The 15963-nt window shown below is 36.5% G+C and overlaps 1 protein-coding gene across 11 annotated transcripts in view; it reads right to left on the bottom strand.

The window, feature by feature from the left end:
• CEP170 (centrosomal protein 170) overlaps positions 1-15963 on the bottom strand; it is an 83923-nt gene that overhangs the window by 4117 nt on the left and 63843 nt on the right. For 3 of the 11 annotated variants that reach the window (XM_072331427.1, XM_072331423.1, XM_072331416.1), the window contains 7 exons: positions 15509-15559; positions 13714-13948; positions 11099-11276; positions 9510-9677; positions 9150-9238; positions 3096-3189; positions 1573-1624 (listed from right to left, as the gene is read on the bottom strand). In XM_072331427.1, coding sequence (XP_072187528.1) covers positions 1573-1624; positions 3096-3189; positions 9150-9238; positions 9510-9677; positions 11099-11276; positions 13714-13948; positions 15509-15559 — 867 coding nt within the window. The remainder of the gene's footprint in view (positions 1-1572; positions 1625-3095; positions 3190-9149; positions 9239-9509; positions 9678-11098; positions 11277-13713; positions 13949-15508; positions 15560-15963) is intronic. The other 8 variants (XM_072331421.1, XM_072331420.1, XM_072331422.1 and 5 more) reach the window with 7 other exon arrangements.

A 15963-nucleotide genomic window follows, 5' to 3' on the forward strand; every position in this document is an offset into this window, starting at 1 on the left:
CCTGGGTTACATCAAGAGAAGCATGACCAGCTGGCTGAGGGAGGCCATTCTGCCCCTCCACTCTGCCCTTCTGAGACTGCACGTGGAATACTGCATTCAGTTCTGGAGCCCACAACACAAGCAGAATGTGGAGTTGTTGGAGTGGGCCCAGAGAAAGGCCATGAAGATTTATGAGAGGGCTGGAGAACCTCCCCTATGATGACATGATGAGAGAGCTGCAGCTCTTCAACCTTGAGAGGAGAAGGCTCCAAGGAGATCTTATTGCAGCCTTCCAGTACCTGAAGGGGGCCTACAGGAAAGTTGTGGAGGGACTTTTTATAAGGGCATGCAGAAAAAGGATGAGGGGAAATGGTTTTAAACATAAGAGTGTAGTTTTAGACTAAATATCAGGAAGAAATTCTTTTCTGTGAGGGTGGAGAGACACTGGAACGGATTGCCATGTGAGGTTGTGAACACTCCCTCCCTGGAAGCATTCAAGGCCAGGCCGGATGGGACTCTGAGCAACCTGGTCTACAGGGAGATGTGCCTGCCACGTTGTAACTTGTAACTAGATGATTTTAAAGGTCCTCCCAACCCAAACCACTCTACAATTCTAGAATCAGTGTCCTTCACTTCAGGGCTAATCAAAAGTTAAAGCATATTGCTGAGGGCTTTAGCTGAATGCCCCTTAAATACTGACAGGCATATGTCACCAACCACCTTGCTAGGAATCCTGTTCCACTGTTTTACTGCAATCACAGTAGACAAAGTTTTCCTAATGCCCAGACTGAACCTCCTCTGGAATAGCTTTGTGCCACTCCTGTGTGTCCTGTCATCAGTTTCTGGGGAGCAAAGATCAGTGCCTCCTTTTTGAAATATTCTCTATTTTTAAACTGATGTCATAAATACAATATATGTCTAAACAGCAGACTTTGTCAACTTCACACCTTTTTTTTTTTTTTTTTTTTTCTTCCCTCCATTTTACACAGAGGAAAGCCTTTGAAAAATGAAAAACAAAGAAAAAACTCTTTTATTTCATAGTCGGTGGATTCTGCAACCACAGAAAGCAGATCCAGTAATGTGAAGGGAAGATGTCAAGAACTGGTCCCAAAATTTTCATTTTATGGCATCAGAAAAATCTTTTTAAGAAGGTTTCCTATAGACTCTGGCCCCAGTGCATTCCTTATATTGAACTGTTGTACACACCAGGGTATTCCTGATGCATTAATGTCACAAGAATTTGCTATCACCTGCTGGTCAAAGTTTACCCACAAAATCATGTTTATTAAGGAATTTTCATGAATAATTATTTTGGAATTCTCTGGACTAATTCATTTTAAGTAGTTAAGCATTTTCCCACCAATGTAAAAATATATCAGAATTCTGTTTTAATATAATGAATTCAGTGCTGTTTCTTAACCAGATGTGTTAGCAATTATATGGTATTAATGTATGCAACTGATACTGTGAGCATATTTTAATAAAATGTGACATTTTTGCTTGTTCCATGCTATGTGTATATATATATATATATAAATAAAAGAAATTGGAAACAGACAGCAACGATAGAGAAAAGTAAAAAAGGATCTGTACCTTGGAGCTGCTTCTCAACTCGTTTCAGTTCCTGTAAAATTGACGATATTTCCTACGAAAGAAACAGATATTCCAAAGCTCAAGGCCTTACTTCATTAAGGAAAAAGACATTCAAGCTGTGTATCAGTAGCAAATAAGTTCCCTCCCCAAATTCTGATATATGATATTTGCGTTATCCCTCCTTGCATTGAAAACAACCTTGTTGGGTGTGACCATGCTGTTTGCACCATGGGTCCCAGTGCTAAGGATGGTCCTCTTACAAATAAAGAGTCCTTCTTGATTGCTCAACTTCCCAAATCAACCATGTCTCATTTTACCTCTTACTTATTTGCCTATGCTAATTTTCTCAAGCACTGACCAACAGACATCACAGTAGTGTAGAAGCACTCATTTGCCTTGGAATGCCCAGAGCTACGCTGCTTGCTAACAGTGTCATAGCCACAGCAACCCAGTCAGAAAGGCTACGATGTGATCTAAAAGATGGTGCAGTTAATAAGTATGTAAATCCTACAGCTGAAAGATCCTGCATTGAGAATACTACTAATTTGACTGCTGAGAAGAGCTATCAGTAGGGTCCTCATAAGCTGAGAATTTCTGTGGGTGGAAAAGAAATGGATTATACTGGATTTTACAAAGCCATTATCTTAAAGCAGATTCCTCATCTGAGCTGGAAATAAACGCCCCAAGGTCAAAGCAAACATCAACTGGAATTGTCCTCTGGTAACTCCTTGTAAATTTTTGTAGTTAAAAGTAATCCAAATGCTGTTTTAGTATGGATTTGAATGATACATACAAAACAAAGCCAAAACCTGAAAATGAGTGCATAGATCAAGGAATTTTAAACAACGTGTGATACTTTAATGCACTGTAGAAAAAAAATTGCAAAAAGCAAATCCTCGCAAAAGCTTCAAATGCCAAAACATACTGGGAAATAACACATGCTCCATTCCTTCATACTGCCACAAAGTCTGGTCACGAAGCAGCTCTAATTAGGCACAGCCAGAATGCTAGATGAACTCAACCTGTAGTTGGTACCCTACCGTTGTTACTTCAAAACAATATTATCACAGATTAGAAGAGCGCTTTTATTACAGCATACCTACAGATTTGTTTCATTCCCATATAATGTAATATAAATGTTTCTTCAAATATGAGAAAACAATAGGTAATAGAGCATTAATAATGTAAAACAACTTTATTTGAAAGAAACCAACAATCAAACTGATGGTCATTACCCTCTTTTAAATACTGGCGCCAATGGAGCCTGCATATAGTTTGTATCCTTTTAGGTTATTCTTTACCTGAGAAATTCCTTAGAATAGTTACTCAGGAGTGGTTCTGTCTAAGACAGTCTTAGTAATCATTTCAAAAGATTAAATTCTTTATTGAAATAGATACTGTCAAAGAAAAATCACTTACAGGGGTTAACATCAGCAGTGAAAATAGCACTTTCTTCTACTTATAATTGAAAAATTAGATAAGAAAAAGGCTCATTCTACCCCAGAAAAGATAATTATTCATACCATGCTTGATGTTTTCACAATAGGAACTTCACTTTCTGCTCGTAACTTGTTCTCAATTTCATCCCAATTTCTGTCTTTGTCCTTAAATAATATTCTGAAAGAAGGAAATACAAGAATAGTATGTTCAGAAGTAAACAAACAAAAACATAAAGATCAGACACGAGATACAAGAAAGTAACGCAGGGAGCACTAAATCAATCTGAAATCTAAAACAGTGAGAACAGACAGAAACCCAGGTTTGAATTTTCAGGGCAGCACACAAAGGTTCAGCAACATCGTTTATATTTACAATAAAATGCAGGCTGTGCAGCTAAATACTTGCTTGAGGTGTTGAAAAGTTACACTTCATTCTTTCCTTCAGCACCAAGTTTTATTTATTTCTTAATCCAACTATATAATAGTAGAATTCCCTGTTAACATTGTGTTTTACAATAGCTGCAAAATACACATTTGTATCTTACATATTTGTATTTTAATTTGGTGACTAAGAATAAAAATCCATCCCGTAGGATATAATTTTTTCAGATGCTGGAGTATCACTCATATCACATGTTTAAAGAAGTCACTTCTTGTACACATAAATTCCAAGGCATATTATAAGATTACTTCCCTGCCTTGATAAATAACTTCTTGTGAAATTGCAGTATCATGAAAATAATTTAAATAGTGTATAATTACACTATGGAAAGCGTGGAATCTGTGAATATTGATGGATATTGGGATTTTTTTTCCCCTTATTTTAAGTGATGCCAAAATAATATTGGAGGTTTATATTCTAAATCCCTTTCTTCTTCAATTGCAATAATTAGGTATTAACTCCAGTTGGAAATGTAACTAGCCAACATTAATGGTATTTAAGACTTCTAAGTATGAGGACAGCAGCACTACTACTGCTAAGCAAACAAAGACTGCTAAGCAAACAAGAAAATCATTTTAACACCATAACATAACAGCAGTAGCTTTTAAAGGAATCACTGCTATTGGTAGGACCTTGAGGAAATAACTTTTTAAGGGGGAAATTCATGATACTTTGCATCTCAGAGGCTTTATTTAGCAGTTAAGACTGTGAGTAGAAAAATACAGAAATTATGTTGACATCGCTTGCTTTTCCATCTACCTTGTTCATATTAGACTAAAACACTCGATATATTCATATACGTGATTAATGCCTTTATGTGGTGCTTTCAACCTTCCCATCTTTCAGAGATGAGATGAGTTCTCTAAAATTCTAAATATTTTACATTTCAGAAGTTATTTTATTAGAAAGAAAAAAAAAAAAGTAAAAAATCCTTACAATTTATTCTAAATGTTATTATTCCCACTATAAGGTAGACTGGTCAATTGCTTTCCTTATAATTTTAGGAAGCCTACTTTATATTTTCAACTTCTTTATTTTTTCCACTTCTGCTTTTAATACATGCCAACCTCTTGTGAATAGCATCTCTGTCTGCTTTGCTCTTCCTCCTTGAAACCACACTCGTTATATAAGAAGAATGTATTTTACAAATGACTGCCTGCTTCTGCTCTTGCCTTTCCCAGTCTTACTTTATGTGGCAAATCTGCCTGACCATTCTTATTTAGTTGTGTTTTGTCCCTGTTTCTCTTTTGCTGCATACTGCAGGATGCACAGACAACTGCAGAAACAGATGAGTGGTGCTTGCACTGAGCAGACTGCCTTGCCTAGATTTTGCTTGACTGCACAGGTTCTTAACCTGCTTGCTTTAAGGCAGCCAGTAATACACCATTTGCATTGTACAGTACAAATAAAACTCCAAAGGCCTCATCACTGAAATACATACCTTACATCACTTCATCATCTCCAAAAATTCCTGCAAAGTCGTGTGTTATATACAGATAGAAAAGGGAAAAAAATAAAAAATAAAAAAATAAATAACCCCTCCGCCCCCCCATATCTGCTTCCTGCGAATTCACCGGAGTAATTCATTATCAAAGAACTGGATGTAAGACACATGGCAAGAATGCCACCGAATTTTCCATTACAGTGTCATTTTGTGTATACTAGAGGCTAAAAACAAAATTGATTAAACACAGCAATGAATAAAAGTAAATTATAAAAAGGAGCTTAGCCACAGTCAAGCTATGACCTTATCCTGAAGAAAACCAGAACTATAGAGGGGATTTTGTGAAAGAATTGGGTACTTGAATCTGTTACAAGCTGAACTCAATATACCAGGACCCAGAAAGAAATAAAAACAGCTATACCAGTTCTGAGAGAATTTAGCCAAAGAATAAAGCTCCAAAAGCTTCTCTGAATCCTACACCTTAATATAAGGTAGGAATGGTCATGGAATTGGCATGGACTCTGCTGGCTTCACACAGGACCAGCTGTGACCTCACAAATTCACCACACAAAGAAAGTTTCCCTCTCTCCCTCCGATGAGCAACAAGACTCTTCCAAAGCCTCACTTTCTAATCTTATCTCCCTTCTGCAGAGGCAGGCTCACAGAAATTGAGTGCAGTCCCACACAATTCGCTTTGAAAGAGCGGTCGTCCCCCAACTCCTTTTTCTCATCTCCCTTTTGCCTAAGGCAGCCCACTAGAATGGTGGCAAGCTGCGTTCCTTTTTTCGTCAGTTTTTCCATCAGTCAAAGGGCAATTCCCACACAGAGCTGGGATGGGACGTGGTGCTGCCTGAGAGGTCATTCTGCTCTCAGATCATCTATGTGAGTCCTAGACTTGTAACCTTGGTGCTCGCAGACCTGCCGTCCAGCTCCAGACAGCAGGTGATGCTCTGAGCCCTGAGTCTGGGCAGGCTGGTGGCAGCACGACACCTCTTCCCTCAGCTGCCATGGAACCTGCAGCTGTTGCTGCACAACAGGTGCCCCTGTGCTGACAGAACTCGGTGTCAGAACATTATGTTCAAATTGGTACACAGAAATGGCGGCTCCAATGAAATGGGGAAGAAATTAGTCAAGCAGAAGGATATGTATTTCCTCCAATTTTCCTCAGATGCATTTATTTTCATGACTGAGTTCTGCTCATTATAATTTCTGACACATCTTCTTGTCAAGAGTGACTGAAAATATTTACCTTCTTAATACTTTAGCCAAAGCAAAACTGGTATTTTCAGTAAAACTAGATACTGCAACTAAAATATTACAGAAAGAAGCATTCACATTAACAGAAAACATGTATTTGTCCATTTGGACTCAGACAGAAGCGATGTCACTTTCCAGTATATATGGTGGAATCTGTAATCACTGTAACTGTCCCATACTGCCTCCACTCTTGTGAGTGAAGGTTACACCGGTGAACGAAGAAACTTGAGGGAGGACTTTGACAACACAGTCAGGAGCACTGGCATCCTTAAAACTTCCTCATCCCCTTTCAGGGTCAAATACTGCAGAACTGTAAGCAACTGTTAGCTTGACAAATCCTGATTGATTCTCATCGTATCCGTTCCGGGCAGAAATTTTAAACAGCTTAGCTCCAGAGAAATAAATAGAAGCATAGCAGCCTATTGACCTTACCACAGAATTTAGCTTAGCTTTGTTTTGATGTACATAGCTCACTGCACCCTTACATGCTCGCTAAAAAACAATTCTACAACTAGTGTGTTTTTCTATTTCAAAATACCAATGACATCATGGAAAATGTCATATTATTCAAATCCATTCTGAGTAACAGGTAAAGAAAGCTTTAATCACAGCTCTGAAGAATACGCTAAAGAAAGTTCTCCAATGAACATATTTTCATGGAAATATGTAATGCTACTCTCTTTAAAATGTACATATAATGTTTATACATATCCTCGTATGTACCTTACCATAATCATAGCATTGTTGCATTAATTACAATGTAGTATCACACACCCATTACGCTCACAAAGTTTAGCTAAAAAATATAAGATGATATTACTGTTTCTCAGAATGTATTTGCATGTGTAGATTTGTTTAAATTTATTGTACTGTACTCACAGATTTTGCATTAAATAAACTACAACTGTACTGGCAAAATACTTACAGATCACAAACTTCTAACAATTGAGAAAAATCAGGATGACAAAAAAAAAGAGTACAGCATCTACCATCTACTGCTTTTATGGTATTTTAAAGTACGTATCATCCTACAAGCCTACCATAAAAAAGTCAGTCAATAAGTAAGATTCTTGTTCCGATGATGCAGCTTTAAAAGGAAAAAAAATATACTGGTAAGCAGGGCTCCTTGTGGATATCTAGAAAGACTTTCAAAGAATGATCAGACTTCGTTATCTCTTCGCATGTGTTTATTTGCTCATTTTTTGAGATGAGCTATTGAAGTAAATGCTACAGTGCGCTCAAAGGTAGTTTAGTATTGAATAAGTTGTGAATTTCTACATAATTTATAGTAAGTTCTGCTCAATAAAGTCAAATCCTTAATTTGACACAGTGCTGTGGTTTATCCAGGCAGGTGGCTCACAGCCATTTGTTCATTCCCCACTCCCAGTGTAATGGGGGAGACAACTGAGGGGGGAAGAAAAGAAGCAGTGTGTATGTGTGTATATATATTTTTCTCCTAAACCTAATACATAGCAACAAAGCAGAAACTATGAAGAAAATAAATTCTGTGAGAGCTGAAACCAGGAGGGTATCATCTTCTTACACTATCCTGCCATTAAGAGAGCTACAGGTACCTGGGAGGGGACAGAACCAGAGTACAGAGTTTCTGAGAGCAACTACATTTTAAACCTACATTTCAAAAACTCATTTCCATCTGAAACTGACATAGTAAAATATATTTATGTATATTCCTTAAAGATATCTAGATAAATAAAATCATACATAAAATCGTGTGTTTTGAGAAAACCAAGGAGTGCTTTCCTGCATTATAATCCTGCAGGCTCAAAATGGAAACTAGGAAAAAGAAGCAAGACGAATGTCAGTCTGGAAACACATTCTGAGATGGTGACAATATACTACACTCACAAATGTTACTGGTAACCACTGGTAAAAACAGAACAGACTTACAAATAAACAGAATAGAAATAATAAGAATGGGCTCTTTTAAAAACCTGACCCTTCGGTGACACTGATCCTACCAGAAATAGTAGTGCCAGAAATGGCAGATAATTATTTTTATGAAATTATAATGATTATTTTAAATCTTTATTTGTATGGTCAAGTCTTTTTCTGTACCTCCATGAGATTACAACACACAGATATGTAAGCATTTTAAGCATTTTGCTTCTTTTAGTATTTTTATCACACTATATAAAGAATTACATTTGTGATTTGGTGATCAATTGGTCGCCCATCCAAGATTTCAATATGGGACACTTCCTAGCCAAACCGATCAATTACAGACCCAGCATGTTCTCACATTTAAAAGATTTGCACTAAGTTCAGCCAAGTGTCTCTTCTTTTTAATATACACTATTCTTAAATGATTAGCTACAGTGAGACACGAGGAAGGACATGTAAATTAAACAGAACTGAACTTTGCATTTACAGTTTTCATTTCCTCTTGTCAACTAAAATGGTCACCAAATGTTACTGAAGTCAAATGCAGCTGTTGATAGAGACACAAGTTATCATTTTTGATAAGTCTGGACTTCCTGTTAGCTACTATGGCATTTTTGGCAGGAATCTAGCTATCTAAGCAGGACTTTGTAATTAAAAACAACAGATGTCATCATCTGTTATTTTAGTTATTGTCTCCTGATAAGTTCTTTTTCAGAAGGATTTACTGAAACTGCTCTTCTCTCTCCAATTGTTCTTCTTCCTAAAATGGCTGATCTCTACATCAGGTTGGCAAATAGACAATTCAGCAAAATTTTAACCTTATTTTTTAAGTAAGGGAGTTTTATGAGGCTTGAGCAGAAGTAATGCAGATTTTGTACAGTATTTCCATGCTTTGGAACAGCTGTTCCGCTGGAAATATGTTGGGCATTATCCTATCCATGCAAATTTTGATGATATTTATCTTCACATAATAGGGAGCATACACAAATAATGATAGATTTGCTCTATTTGAATTACACACATCTAAAAGCAGGGATGTCAATGTGAGGAGGACATTTTCAGAAATAAGAATAACTTTAAAAAGAAAACTCACCTGATTTTGCCAGCTGTTTTGTCTATGGATTGTCTTATCTTGCGAGAGAACTGGAAGACTGAGGACAACAGCAAACTATCCCCCATAACCTGGAATAAATTTTAAATAGAATTAAACAATCAATTCCATACATTTTCCATTTTTTTAACCTTAAAAAAATATGACTTGCATTCTAATTAGTGTCCTATACAAACCATCATACAAAAACAATTTGCACATTAAATAACAAATAATTTTTTCCAGGATTAATGCTACCTGATACAGGTAGGAAAGAAAAGACAGTGCAGAATGCTAAGCAGAGAGATGATTATGAAAAAATGAAATAGATACATTACATAGAGAAATTCCTTTTGTACTTACTTCATCTCTGCTCCAAGTCCTTCTTCGGGTAATTGTTGGGGGATCCATGACATCTGGTAGCTGAGGTCTGGCTTCATTAGGCTGACCGTTCCCCTCTGGTGGTTTGGCATGCACGAGGGGAGGGATCTTTCTAAAATTGAGACTTTCATCAAATACTCGGTCAACCAACTGGAGAGTGAAAGAAAAACGCAGTTTATTAAACCAACGGGATATGTGTCAAATGAGACTAATTATTTATTTATTTTTTTCCCCTTTTTCAAACAGCTAAGAAGAAGCTTATGAAACAAAATTCACTTTGTTGTCTTCTATAGTATAACCTGATGCCACGTTCACATATAGCAATGCCTTGTTAAAATTAACGTCTTTTTTTCAAACAGCAGATCTATGTGGCAACAGAAATAAGGTTACCCCATAGAAATTTTGCTTACGTACAAGTAATGTGGATAACCTACAAACTGGTACTGGAAATTGATTCCTTCAGTCAAAGGAATATATATGTGAGATTAGGTACAGTGCAATCAAATTTAGATCTTTCCCAACTAGTCACAGAGCTACAGACACACCTGTGCCTACTTAAAGGCAATACTGCCACCTGCAGTAGCACGTACAACTGTACAGCATTTTATAAAGAAAATAAACAGTAGTACAAAAATCAGAGCGATCTGACTACATCTGAAAGAATGAGTACTACTTGCTGAAGTTTAGCTATCAATCTATGAGAAGAAACTGAAGATAAATTCTGCCTGAGTGTAGTTATAATCTTCTCTGAGTACACAACTCAAAAGTTTCTTGTCACTGTTTATATCTTTTTTTCCACAGAAAAAGACAGTATTATACTAGACATGGTCAACTAATCTATTAACCAAACTTTACATACACAAAAATGAATAAACACATTTTGGAAAGAGTAATTATGAGTTTAAAGATGCAGTAAACATTAGGGTGAATTGGAACATGGAAGAAAGTGATGAATTAAGTTCTGATTAACGTGTAGACCAGCATTACAACTGTGATGGTTACTAGAAGAAGTTAGTCAATATATTCAAGCAACAGCACAGCAGATAGAGTCGAAGAAAGTAAGAATTAATAGAAGCACAATGCAAACTTATTTCAAGGCAGTTTTTACGACATTATTAGGAAAGAAAATGCGAAGTTATTGTTAGCTGATGGTGCCCATGCATTCCAGTTTTCAGAAGAAGATTTAAGACAACCTGTGAAAAGAGGGGCTTTTAAAAATAGCTACATAAAGTATTAAATGTATACATATATATAATACCTGTGTGTGCTACTAGCGCTTTTAAATGCACTTAGATACCACCCAACAAGTATCTAAGGCTAAGTACAAGCAAGAAACAAATAACCATCCTCTCCAATGCTTTGTGGAAAAAAAGAGACAGACAGATAGTATGCATTTGTGTGGTATTTTTTACAATCTGTGTTAACAGAATCATTTCTGCGTAGTTTATCAGAATGTAAAAGAATTTTAAATTAAAAATGAAGGTAGAGATCATGCATAGAGGTTGGGTGGAAATAACTAAAAAAGGCTATGCAAAATGCTAAAAGCAAAAGAAATAAAGAAAAGAAAGAACCTTATGCATTTCTCCATGAAGATCTCCTACCTCTTCTCTAGTGTCTATGGCAGAGCCAGGGGTGGTGGCAGCAGTGCTTACTGTGGTACTGGGGGCAGTGCCTGATGAAGTCACTGAATCTATTTCTCCTGCTACATCGTTGATTTCCCGTGCGATGAGAGCCAGATCTTGACTGATCCTGGTAATAAAGACAGCATTACACTCTTGTAGACAAGTACAAACAGAGCAGCAGAGTCCAGCCTGCCACCTTTCAGGTGACGTTCCAGTTTTTGATGGTAGCAGTGTTATGAGGAGGAGTGCGCTTTTCAGGACAGAAAATGTGTGCATAGAAATACAACAGGAAATTCTTAACTGAAACTCTTAATAATGTGCCTTAATAGAATAAGACGGTAGAAAGCAACCTCAAGAGAGTATGCTTGTTTTCTTCCTAGGATTCCCAGGCAGAGACGCATGCAACACATTTAGGTCCAACATAGGAAGCACTGGAAATACTATGAAAATACTGCACCGATGTCCCATGTAGACACCTTTAATTTATATTTCAGTTTATCTACTTGAAAGAACTTCTACAAGACCTCTTATTATCCAGCAGCCTTGAAGCTCGCTCAGATTGAACTGCTTACATGTCTAAAATTCATGACCAATACCTTAAATCCCCAAATTTAAACAAGAAAAGCTTGCCATTTGGAAATGCACATGTATGATAGCACTATATAAATACATTCAACTTCTCAGCTGAAGGTTCCTTTGACTAATTACTACTTGAAGAGCTCTGAACTACTGCTGTCTTTCTCTGCACTTGCCTTTTTCTTTCTTCCACATCTCAACACAGCTCTGCTCTGCATTTTGTTCAGCAGAATAATTAACATTTGTTAATTCTAGAGTCTGTGAAAAGTGTAAACTGGATCATTCTTGGAAGACCAGTTTAAAGAACATGATGGTAATGTGGAAAAAACAAAACGCTTGTCATATAATCTCAACTTCTCACAACACATTTATTCTAGGAAATACTTAGAACCTCTCCAGTCTGATCAGTCATTCAAATGATTTTAACAAAAAAATCAACCCTCCCTCTCCTGTCCCTTCAAATCTTTTACAAAGACACTGTTAAACGTGTAAATAGATCTTAACTCACAGAATTCTGCAAGAGTTGAATATTTTCATAGATGTGCACGTGTGAATGAATGCTCATGTATGCACAAATATATTATATAAATATATCACATTTCTGATGTTAAAGTTCTTGTATTCATCTGTGTTCATGAGGGCACAGTATCACCTAAGCTACAGTATGAAAATTACATCTTTGAAGTTTCTAAGCCTCATACATTTCTGATTTTAATCATACCTTCTTCATATTCTTGCCCTTAAATTATAATTAAATTCATAACCTGTCAGTTTAAGGTGTTTCTCACAACTTACCAAGTCTGCCTTAAGTATTTTCCCTTTGCACAGACTACACTACAAGAAAATACTGAAAAATATTATGAAGAAGATGGGAAAAAAATAAATAGTTACTTACACTAAGCTGTGCACAGTACATCACAGCTGTGAGAACACAGTGTAAGATAAATTAAACAAATAAAAACCACTTTTCTTGTTAAGCCTTTCAAACTAAGTTATGTGAAAATGTTCAAAACTTGAACGTAGTTTAATTTATTTTGTGCAAGCTACTCACATTGCCTGGGTATCGCATGACATTGGAACAATCAGTTACTAGAGTGTAGAAGAAGTGGCTGCCTTTTCCATGGTTCACTTGAAGCACGGTGCTAATAGCAGTAACACAGAAATTGCAACACTAATCCCAGAGACCCACAATTAAGTTTGGATGGATACGTGTGATTTTAGATCACATGATATCTAACATGACCTAATGATCTCCGAGCACTTACTTCCTCTCTGACAGCTATGCACTCATCTGAAATTCTACCTATCAATGCAAACGTAATACAAAATCAGATATAATTCGAATATACCTCAATATATACCATCAAATATACCATTAGCAACCAACATTTCCACACAAAGTTCCTCCGCAAGTCCTGCTAATGCAACCAGAAGTTGCATTCTGGGGTCTAGCTATGACAGGTCGGAAAAGACCTTAAAGATAATCGAGTCCAACCATGTCCCAGCCACACCACCCTAACAACCCTCAGCTAAATGATGTCCCTGAGTACCACATCCAAACAGTTTTTAAACACATCCAGGGATGGTGATTCAACCACCTCCCCGGAGAGCCCACTTCAGTGCATAACAACTCTTCCTGTAAAGAAGTTTTTCCTCATATCCAACCTAAACTTACCCTGGTGCAACTTGAGGCCATTTCCCCTCGTCCTGTTACCTGTCACCAGTGAGAAGAGACTAACCCCACTCTCACTGTAAGCACCTTTGTAAATCAGAAATAAACATCATATACCATTTCAAATATATGCGCAGGTAACACAAATGCTCTGCCAGTATCTCCTAAGAGGAATTTAAAATCACCCATTCAGTTAGAGAACAAAAACTAAGTAGAGTGATACAGATAATCTACCAGCTTACTTTCTCCTATATATGTACCATACAAATGGCTGGGTACAAATCTGTCATTTTGGTGGTGCTCCTCTGAAACCAACCTTGCTATTTCTTCTCGGTGAGCAGTCCAATCACGTATGTAATCTTCCTGTTCTTTTATTCTGTGCTTGAAAGCATTGCTACTTTGAATTGCTGTCCCCGTGCTCTGCAGTCGTGTGGTTTTCAGGGCTGGAGAGGTACGTAGACGGGTATGTTTAGGGGAATTACGGTTTGATCCGAATTCATCTTCTGAGGTGGAAGCATAATCTGTAGGAAAGCGCCTCCATCTTGCACTTACTAAATTAGTTTAATCATTAAAAAAGAATTATTATTGGATCTTTTGTAAGGGAAAAAAAACAAAATTATTTCAGTATTTTCATAAAAATACACAACTATTAATTGCCAATCCCCAGATATCTTACAGAAAGCTTTTTTTTACTACATCTTAAAAAGAAAGCTACAGAAATTGTGTTAAATAATACTAATAAAACATAAATTGGATGCTCTTTGTATAATGATGAGTGAAATAGCATGTAAAAGCCAGTAACTGTGTATGAGCTCAAGCAAACTGTATTAAAAAGAGGGGCCCAATTCATTAACATTTAAGTTAAGTTAAGCTTGCACTTTTTCTGCAGATTTTTTTCCCATAAAGTTTCATTTAAGCTTCAAGTAGTGCACCAAAAAAAAAAAGACATGAAAGAAGGACTGAGCTGGCACCAAGCCTAGAATGCATGCTTACGTAAGGAAAGCATAAAAACCTAGAAGATACAATTTAGCATAGATAAAAATACATCTAATACTGTGCCATAAAAACCAGCAGGCAGATCTCCAGAAACCTTAGAGCAAAACGCATGTAATTTTTCTCATATGTAGCACAACGTATATATGGCCATATTGCTGCAGACAGACTGAAGTAGAAGAGATCTGGAATTAAGTAGGAAGCTTTCTTCCCCCTAGGAATTAGTCAAGTCCAAAAAGTGTGTTTCAGACATACTGTCCTCAAACACTTCCAGCAGGGAGAGAGATCACTCGAGTGTAAAGGAGTGCTCAGCATTGTGACCTGCTGAAGTCTCGCAGGGTATTTAATCCCCTAAACTCACTGATATTCATGAGGCTCTATAATTACCGTAGACATTTTGTAAAGTGTGTGATCAACTCCTGGTAATTTAAAGTAACAGATTCGATTTATTTATAGTGGTTTTAAGATACCAATAAAAGAGCCAGCATAGTAAAAATGAAGTTTTGGAAAGTCCTTTTTAATTGTGAAACTATTTGTGGAATGCCTTGAATGATTATAAAGCTTATAATATGACGGCAATGTCATAAACTTGCACCCCTTCCCTCATGTAAAGAATCCATTTTTAATTGCTAATAACACAAACATTCTTGTGCAATTTTTCCAGGTTTAAATGTGGGCTTCAAATTGTGTCCAGCTCTACAATTTATTTATTTATTATTTAATTATTATTATTCTAACTTTACTGAAAGAAAGAAAAAGATCCCCCCATTTACTTACTGCATTCCTTTTCGGGGTTTCAAGTTTGTTGTGATTAGGGAAATAGAACATAAGCAGAAAAAGCACATTTCCCCGCCAGTAGCATGCAAGCAACTTGTGACTGAAGTCCAAAGAGATTCATGAGTTGGGCCCACATTTCATTATCAATTTTTTTTTAAATATTTTGTCCGAATTGCAATGAAATGCATCAAAATAAATATAAAATTGATCATAGAATCTCTCAAGTGAGCTAGCCTGGTAACTCAGCACTGTACAATGAGCATATGTAGTCATATATTCAAAAACTAAAGATTGAATGAGAAGTGAAATATCAGAAACAGATTTGATTTCTAGTACTCTACCACTGTAAGTTTCAACATCAGGATCTGGGTCTGGGAGAAGCTTGGGTTTCTCTGTGTACAAAATAGTGTTTTATCATGTTAATTTGCATTAAAACATTCAGATAAGAATCATTTGCTTAAATAAAATCTATTGATGAGATCAGTATTAATTCCTCTTTTTCCACACAGCACTGACTTGCACTTTTTAGGAAAATTGTTAAATTACACATTCATTCAAAAATAAAGAACTTTGCAAAAGCCTAAACATGCCAGAGATACCATGTAATTGAAATAACATCAATAGCAGCTGTCTACATCGTGTGTCAAAACCAATCTTAATAATTTATTATTATGATTGGTTTAATGTGGGAAAAATGTTAACAGCTGACAAATCTCGTTGGTGACTACTGCATAAAAACACAGTGTGTTGACAACACCGTAATTTGGCAAATGACACCATGATCTTACTTTCAAGA

The sequence above is a fragment of the Excalfactoria chinensis genome, chromosome 3 (assembly GCF_039878825.1).
Source record: "Excalfactoria chinensis isolate bCotChi1 chromosome 3, bCotChi1.hap2, whole genome shotgun sequence".
In the NCBI taxonomy this organism is placed as follows: Eukaryota; Metazoa; Chordata; class Aves; order Galliformes; family Phasianidae; genus Excalfactoria; species Excalfactoria chinensis.